Below are 8,922 nucleotides of genomic sequence, written 5' to 3'. Positions count from 1 at the left end.
AATTTCATTTGAAATTTTATTTTATTCCCAAATTATTCTCAAAATATCAATTAGATCCCTGAATACAATGGAGTTTAAGGGTCTAATTGATATCTTCAAAATAATTTTTGGAGTAAAATAAATTTTCAAATAAAATTTCAGTATCACGTCAACTTCCGTTTAATTATAAATGATAACTAATGGTAAAGATAAAACTAATCCGAAATGAAATAATTTAGGTATAAATTTGATATTATTAATTAAAATAAGAGTTAAAATTTGTTTTTAAAAGATAGTTTTAGAAGCAAAATGATATTATGCCAATACAAAAACATGTGTAAACACTACAGGAATTTGGAGATTTAACGGCGTTTAATTAATGGCGTTTTATTAAACGTCACAATTGTTATTAATTAAAACGGTGCCGTTTTGTGATCAGAAGACGTTTGAAAAGCGCCTCCAAATTCGTCTCTCCTCAAGCCCTATCCTGTCTCTCCAAACCTTTATCTTGAAACCCTATTTTGAACACCGCCGTCTACATATTCGAATCTCTTCCTCACTCTCTCTCTCTCTCTCTCTCTCTCTCTCTCTTTCTCTCAGAGGATCGAATCAATATGAAGTTCTCTCTCTCGATTCGGTGATTCTTCTTCAACTCGGTGATTCTTCTTGAGCACAGAGCGATTGCGATTGCAATTTCGAAGTTCGATTTTGAGCACCGTGATTTGGAACTCTTCTTCAGATCCGTGATCTTCGTCTTCTTCGATCAGAGGTTAGATGTTTCTTCTGTGCTCTGTTCGGAAATCTTCGTCTTCTTAGATGTTTCTTCAGCTCCGTGAATCTCTTCTTCTGTGCTCTGTTTTCACTTTTTGCTTAAATCATTATCTTCTTCGTTTCTAGTTTTACTTATTATTCTGTTCAAATCACTATTAGGTGATGATCGATGATTCACTTCAGTTTGTCTCTATTTGATTTTTTCTTTCTTTGCTTTTAAGATCTGCATATATACATACAATTTAATTTGTCTATTTATGAATTATATGATGTATAAAATATGTGTGTGATTTCGTTTTGATCAAAGCAATCACTTGATTTTCTTTTTGGTGGTTGTGATTTTTTCCCCCCTCTGCATTTTACTTGAATTTCTGAAATCTGGAGAATTATGGTGATTATGATTCACATAATTATGGAGGAGTGAAAGGGACATAGTAATTTTAGAATTTGTTGAACATGCCAATTGTCTAATATAAAATTATTTGAATTAAAACTAATCAAAAGAAAATGAACACAGTAATCTCAGAGTTTGAATTTAAATTATTTTAATATGATTTATTTTTTTATATTTAATTAAATTTGCATTTAAAAAAAATAAGTCCTCAAGCCTGATCTTGTGAGTTTGGTGATCTGTGAGTTTTGTCACTCTCAACCTATTTCTGATTGTGTTTGAGCTGTCAGTATATCGTATCATTTGTTTTTTTCAGGTATAAAGGCACATAATGCAGTCAGGAGGTGTCTATCAAAGTCCTCAAGCCTGATCTTGTGAATAAAGATATGCTGAGAGAGTTTGCCCAGGAAGTGTTCATTATGAGGTCTGTTAGATTAAACCCTTGTAGGTGTGGCAGGCACTATTTATTTTTATTTTTATCTAGCATGAGTTAGTTCATCCTTTTCTAAAATTGATAGTGAAAGGAGTGCTCTTTTATGCTTCTAGAGGTTGTGCCAGAATGTAGTAAAATTTTTCCAGTATATCTTCCTGAGGATTGCATAGAGGCAGTCACTTCGCTGGATTCTTCATTGTCCAGGTCAATTTTTTCAAATTTTTTTGGCTTCTTTGTTGCAGGGGTATTCAATTATTTAATCAATTATGTATAAAGTTCATCTGGGTCCAGCTGAAGAGGCTGCTTACTGTTTTTTGGCATGCCTTCAATCTGGACTGAAATGTGGTGATTTTCTAGACAACCTGAGATAGATTTGAAGTTTTGGGTTTGTACAGCTAAAATTGGATTGTTCCTACTTTCGTGGAGATTGTTCTGGTTGGAAGAAGTTGACATTAAGAAAATTCTGCCTGTTCTTCTTTTTTTACAACTTATTTTGGTTCTTGCAGGAAAATTCGGCGCACGAATGTTGTACAATTCATAGGCACATGCACATGAACTCCAAACCTGTGCATTTTGACTGGTACTTCCAGTGAAATTTTTATTTGTATAATGCTATATGCTATTCTTAGGTGATAATATGTATCACCATAAGGTATATTATGTTGATGGAAAGGACTATTAATCTGAATTGGAATAAATCCAAAATGTGACAAAGGTATAGAACAGGAAGCAAAAAATGCTCTCAGAATTGTGAAAACAGGAACACGAGTGTTTTTTAAGTATAAATTGTGGATCTTGTGTTTATCCAAACTTTCTTTGTTCAATTAGAAGCACTGTGGTTCAGACAACTTCGGAGTTGGACAAGGTTAGTTTTCATTTTCTTTGTTAGGGACCAATATTTTCGAAATGTTTGTTTGACTAATTACATAGAGGCCGTTTAGCAAAGCTTTTAAGTGGGAATATTTGGATTATAGCTTTAGAAAGTGAAGAAGAAAATCAAGTTCAGAATAGAATTAGCTTAAATTTATGTGTGTGTTTTAAAAGCAAGGACCATTGATCTCCATTGAGTATGAAATATCATCTAATTGGTTGGTAACTATGTCAAGTTCATAATAGAATTAGCTTCATTAATTTATTTGTCTATTTTCTTCATGGTTGAGTTAATGAATATTTTTTTCTCACTCATACTTCTGTGTTTTGTTTAATTTTCTTAATTGCTGTTGCTTATTATGAAAAGATTATTTTTAATAGGCCCATAAGGATGCCACCCTAGTGGTTGCAAATCTGCAGAGGCAACAGGTTTATTCATGATTGCATCCCATTGTTGGCTAGCAGAGTTTATGCCTCGAATAATAAATGGTAATCATTTCGATTCTCTGTGAAAGCTCTAGTACTCATTCCAAGTTCTTGATTGTTTTTGGGTGAATTAAGTTCTTGATTGTTCTTTCACTGGAATCTATACTCTGTTTTCTGAATCTGTAACTCTGTCACATATGTATCTGATTTGATTGATTTCTGAATCTATCACCCTGTCATATACGTAGATAACTAAATTAGTTTTTTTATTTTTTTTATTGTTTTCTTCCAGGATGATAATAGGAAGTGGGTATGCACACTTCAGGATCTATTTGTTTTGTTTGCTGCATGTCAGTCAAATAATGTTTTCCAGAAGCATCTTCACTTCCTAGTCAAATAATGTTCAATACCTTTCATGTTTTTAGTACAAAGTCCAGTTCAATTTTGTTTAGATCAGAGATTAGTTCATTTTTATTTTGTCAACTATAGAATGCCCTAGATAGTCAATGTCCCTTTTTAAGAATGAGGCATGCTTTGCAAGATGAGTGAAAAAGAGGGAGGGGGGGGAGAAATGAGGGAAGGCAATCCTTATCAGAGGCAAATTTAAAAATGGCAAACTAGTTCAACAGGGTATAAAGATGGCCAATAGAAGGATTATAAGGTGTTCACCAACCTTGTGGTTGAGGAATCATCCCTTTGTTAGCTAGATTGTGGACCCAGCTCCTATCTCCTTCTCAAAAGAAGTAGATTGACAGAGATATAAAAACTTCACATCTGAATTGCCATAATGGCAAGCATGTGGAGAATTGGATTTCAACCATTCACATGAACAGTGCTTGAGCACCTGACAGAATGTTGGGTGAGGTGAGAGGACATAGCTGAAGGTGAGATATGCTTATGGAACTTTTTTCAGATTCTCACATTTGAATTCTGCTTTGGCATAACTTTTTTCAGTGTAAGTTTACAGAGAAAATAATAATATTATTACATTAACCCTGACAGCTCACCCACAGAGTTAGATTACACAATTGAATATATGAAGGAAAACTGCTAATAAAAGCAATTGAATGTTTTGCTTGGGTATGTTGCTAATATTACCTTTCTGTTATATTTACCTTTTGTGTTTACAAAGGTTGAAATTCTGTTATGTTTCAAAGTAAGCAAAATTGAGTTCAATATACTACTATTACTACATAATCAACAAATATTGAAGGAAAACTGCTCTTTTGATTTTGATTGTTCAATCAATTTGATAGAGTGGTCTTTTTCACTGGTTTAGTTTTTAAATTATTAAAACTAAATTGACACTTTCCAAATTTAATTTATTCTAGTTCTTGTGAAGCAGGTGCTGAATGCTGGCAAAAATAAGCTTAAATCAATGGATGAGGTCAAATCTCTTTTGAGCTTACGTGCATTGATCTTGAATGGTAGGATCCATCTTGACCAACTGCATCACCTCAGTTTTTAATTTCTGATGTATATAGTAATTTTGTTGGTTGGAAAATTACAATTTTAAATTTCCTTATTTCCGCTAATGAATCCCCCTTTGTGCAGATTAACTTGTGCATGAAGGTCTTAAATACATGTTTCAAGATAAAGGCCTTGTAACTATGAGTTGTGAAGTCTTTAACTCAGTGTATTATGTTACATGGACACTTCTAAACATATGGCTGGAGTAAGGATATGGGCTGTGTGTCCGACATGCCCAGTCAAAACTGGGCCCAACAAGCATGTTTAGTTATGCAAATTTACTGTGTAATTAATTGATAGACCTCCCTTATTATGTTTCTTTGTGACATGATTGCTTTAGAGCAAGTGAAGTGCCATCTTGAAGAAAAGTCACCATTCCACCTTAGGAAATAAAACACGAATACTAAGAAATTGTTTTTTATTTTTTCATTTTCTGTTGCTTTTACACTGTCTTACATAAAGTTAGTATTCTGCCTTGAGAAATAAGAGAAACATGCCAAGAAATTTGGGAGTTTAGATGTATAATATCCACACTTGATAGGGGGACTTGAGTCTATGTAACATGACTAGTGTATATAACATCACTTCAGATTTGGTGATATTTTAATTAATTTTACTGTGTGCTTCTTGGCTTATCAAGTATGGTCTGCTCCAAATTATTGTTATCGCTGTGGTAATGTAGCTTCAATATTGAGCTTCAATGAGAATATGGTACTGCCACTAAACTTTTCACTCTTTTAACTTGGTTGTGGCTTTTTGGCTCATTTATATAGATTTGATTAATTGAATTTTCTATGGGTGATGTGTTTTACCCCTTTGTCTGTTAGGAGAGAGAGGTGAAGTTCTTCACTGAAACAGAGGAAAACAACCAGATGAGAGGCCCCAGAAGATATGAAGTTCTTATGAGTGAGGATTTGTTTGCTTCATTACCCTGTACTATTGTTTGAAGTTTGATGCACTACTGTTTTCATTGTGGGCGGGAGAGAAAGAAGATATGGACAGAAATTGTCTTCATTAAACTTAAATTGCAAGTCCATGTTGTCTTACCCACTCAAGATTCGGGATTCGCTAAAGAGAATTAGAAAGAGCCAAAGCTTGCTAGCAGTTCCCAAAGAAGCTCGTGATCCAAAAGATGATCAAATTGTTCAATCTTTCCGTGAATTGCTTTTGCTCGAGGGCCATCTGCCAGGGAAACACAGTGTGATTACCACACACTTTTACGGTATGTTTCTACTGTGACATTTTTACATACATAAATAATTAGCCTCCTTTTGGGATGAAGTAGTTTCAATGAAGTTTGTTAAGCTCTTTATGTAGCATTGTTTGAGTACTGTGTGGTGAAGTGTGAATCGGGCAAAGATGATGTTCTGTTTGGAGTAATTTTACTATTACATATATTTACAGTGGTTTTCTTCCATGATGTCATGTCAGATTTTTGCGAATGAGGTATTTTGATCTGATGAATAGATTCATATATGTTTTCAGTTCTTCAAGAAATTGGTACTTCCCAAAAGACAAAGCTTCAAAAGAAATTGGTTTCTTGTCAACTATTAAACAATTAGAAACTTCCTTAGAGCAATTCATGTTTGAAACAGAATGCAACAAGAATTGATCTCTCTTATTGGATTAAATTCTTGCCTCATTCAAATACTACAGTGCAAATTACCTCTTTCTCCATTCTCATTGTTTCTTGGTTCTTAATTAGAGTGTAGCTGTGACTTGGTACAATGGCATTGTGGAAAGTACTGTCCACCTCCAGTCTTGCGGTGCAGGTTAGCCTAACATGGCTGCAGGTATTGCAAGGACTCTTTTTATATGTATTATATCTTTCTCATTTTGGCTGATGTGCCACTTTCATTTCAGATTTGGCTGATGCTGTAATTGAAAGTGTTCCATACGTTGGAGCGATAGCAGTCTCAAATCTTGAAGCTTGACAGGTCCGACTTTGGACATTTATATTTAAAACATGGAACTAATGTGGAATGCTAGTTATAATGTTGAACTAATAAGATCTTGTCTTTATTGATGTGCCATATTTTATTTATTTATTTTGTTCTGACTGGAGGTTGTGGGTATGCCTTTTGCAGTCTCTAGTTCCTCTTGGAAGCGTTGAAGAACTATTGGCAGCGTATGATTCGCAGCGTCGGGAGCTTCCACCACCGGTCACGGTGTGGGAATGGGGATGGACAAAAAGTGCTGAAACTTGGAATAATTGTAGTGTAGTGATATGAAGAAAATAATACATTTTTTTTGCAGTTATTTTATTCCTTGGTGCCTGCACAAAGCCTCCTCGGCTGTCCATGGTGACTGAATACGTGGAAATGGGATCATTGTATCATTTAATCCATGTGAGTGGGCTGAAAAAGAGACTCAGCTGGAGAAGGAGAGTGAAAATGATATGTGATATATGCAGGTGCATTTGACCATCAACTTTTCCATTGCACTACCTCATTGACATTGCACATTTATGTTGGTACTACTGCTAAATAAGTAACTTATGGTTGCTTTTGGAGCTCAGTATATTTTTTTATGTTGGTATATTTGCTTTTGCATTAATGAATGAGCATTCCTTCACTACAGGAAATATCTGTTTTGTGGAAAATGATTACTCTTTTTTTTTATATTTACCATAGGCCTATATTATTCAATTAAATGTTGAAGGTGTATTTCCTCGTTAAGTATTTTGTAATTTTTCAGCTGAGTTTAAAATGAAAAGGTTATTATTCCTTTTGTCATTTGCAATGACTACTTGTTCAAGCTTTTGCTGATTGGAGATTTTGGAGTTGGAAAATCATGTCTTCTTCTGAGATTTGCTGTAAGTGCTTTGGAATGTTTTTCACTCTCTCCTATATTTCTTCTTTTTAATGAAAATCTAGTTGTAGTGATAGACAAATTTGTAGTTTATCTGATTTTCCCTTTTGTAGTTTATCTGTGTTGCATCTATAATATATATAAATGTTGACGTATATTTGTATATGTTTGTCTTTACATACATATATTAGGTTTGTGGATACCATATTCTGAATCTGAGTAAACAAAATTTGAATCTTACCTACTTTATAGTTGATTCTGTTATGGGAAAGAATGCAGAGTATGTGGGTTATTTATTGGGAATTTGAATCCCAAATGAAAGGCCCACAGTTTTGAATCAAATATAAGATATTTATTGGGTATTTGTGCATGTGCCTTCAGAAATTGCTGTTCTGTTGTTTGATTCTCCTCTTGAGCTCTGTTCTGTTCCTCACTGTCACTGCGAGATCGCCGATCTTCAAGGTATGTTTCGTTTCTCTACTTTCTTTTTGATCTATACAAATTGCATATGTATATATATGTGTGTGTGTGTGTGTGTGTGTGTATGTATATGATTGTGTTTATGAAGTTTAATTTGATTGTTGATTGTTTGTTATTTGAGCTTCAAATCTGTGATTCTGTCTGTTTAGTTACTGAAAAACAGTTTAATCTGTGATTTTGTAGCTTATGTTGACTTTACAGGCACTTCCATCAATTGAAAAGGACAACATGCCTATACTGAAGGTATGGTATTTGATTAATTCTGAGTGTTTAGATGTTCATTCTGCAGTCAATTCAGGTAATGGGTTAGATGCTATTAAATTCAGTTTTTGTGTTATTCAAAAAAAGGTACTCGAATTTCTTCCTGAGCGAACTTTTTGTGTTATTTTTTTCTTTTTTTATCTTGATTTTTTGCATTCTTATTAGTGAACTTTTTTGCAGTATTTCCCAGCCAAGCTGAGATGGTGAACATTCCAAATTGAAGACATTGATTTGAGAAATCACAGATTTTATTTTATTTTTCTTTTTGTGATTGATTCATGCACTTGTATAAAATACAACAAGGATTTGTGGGTTCTTTGTAAATCCTCTGATGTGTTTTAGAAATGTTCTATCAATAAACAATTTAAATGCATTTGGTCAAGATAAAACATACACAGGTAGAATGATGTTGGGATTGAAATTATTGGATTTTTTTCTTGAAGGATGTATTGGGTACTATTATAGATGTGAGGGAATAGTAATCTCACAGAAATATATGTCTATACAAAGTTTTATTCATTATTGCTATTTTTACAGGTAAATCTTACAAAATTAGTAGTTAAAAAATAAAATAAAATCTATTGCGGCGTTTTTCAAAACGCCACTGTAGTTATATATTTAAAATAGCTAAAAAGCTATTACAACGTTTTTGAAGCGTCGCTGAAGGCCTGTGTGACGTCATGTTACCGTTGATTATCACATTTAGCGGCGTTTTTTTAAACGCCGCCTATACTAATTTAACGACGTTTTTAAAGCGTCATAAACTTACAGCGACTGCCGCGTCTTCGGCGTTTGGTGATAAGCGTCACTAAAAGAATTAGCGGCGTTTACTAAAAGTCTTTTTTCCAGCAGTGAAACAAAAAAACATATATATATATATATATATAATTTGTATTGATTGTTTTTATTTTTTATTTTTTTGCAGTGTGAGTTCCTCCTTTGCGTGGTACTGACACTCTTTGGTTATATACTTGGAATAATCTACGCCGTCTATGCCATTATTGTTCGCGATTCACATCCGGACGATGAA

The 8,922-nt window shown here is 33.7% G+C and overlaps 1 protein-coding gene across 15 annotated transcripts; it reads left to right on the top strand.

Moving 5' to 3' along the window:
• Positions 1–1,439: 1,439 nt before the first annotated feature.
• LOC114323180 (uncharacterized) lies at positions 1,440–8,281 on the top strand. Of its 15 annotated transcripts, XM_082924734.1 has the most exons (12): positions 1,461–1,565; positions 2,081–2,154; positions 2,826–2,933; positions 3,163–3,754; positions 3,873–5,051; positions 5,168–5,562; positions 6,046–6,133; positions 6,204–6,277; positions 6,428–6,753; positions 7,099–7,155; positions 7,533–7,613; positions 7,815–8,136. In XM_082924734.1, the coding sequence occupies exons 9-12, from the start codon at positions 6,748–6,750 to the stop codon at positions 8,055–8,057; spliced, it is 387 nt and encodes a 128-aa protein (XP_082780860.1). In that variant the 5' UTR covers positions 1,461–1,565; positions 2,081–2,154; positions 2,826–2,933; positions 3,163–3,754; positions 3,873–5,051; positions 5,168–5,562; positions 6,046–6,133; positions 6,204–6,277; positions 6,428–6,747; the 3' UTR covers positions 8,058–8,136. The 15 variants fall into 15 exon arrangements, 12 of the variants coding, with proteins under 12 accessions (XP_082780859.1, XP_082780858.1, XP_082780854.1 ...); XR_014366433.1 differs by having other exon boundaries at positions 1,440–2,933; positions 6,046–6,112; positions 7,038–7,155; positions 7,815–7,874; positions 8,073–8,281; XR_014366432.1 differs by having other exon boundaries at positions 1,440–2,933; positions 7,038–7,155; positions 7,815–7,874; positions 8,073–8,281.
• Positions 8,282–8,922: the final 641 nt, after the last annotated feature.

Source organism: Camellia sinensis, chromosome 4 (assembly GCF_055761805.1).
Source record: "Camellia sinensis isolate YWXY chromosome 4, ASM5576180v1, whole genome shotgun sequence".
NCBI lineage: Eukaryota > Viridiplantae > Streptophyta > Magnoliopsida > Ericales > Theaceae > Camellia > Camellia sinensis.
This window is presented reverse-complemented; position numbering and strand designations above follow the sequence as displayed.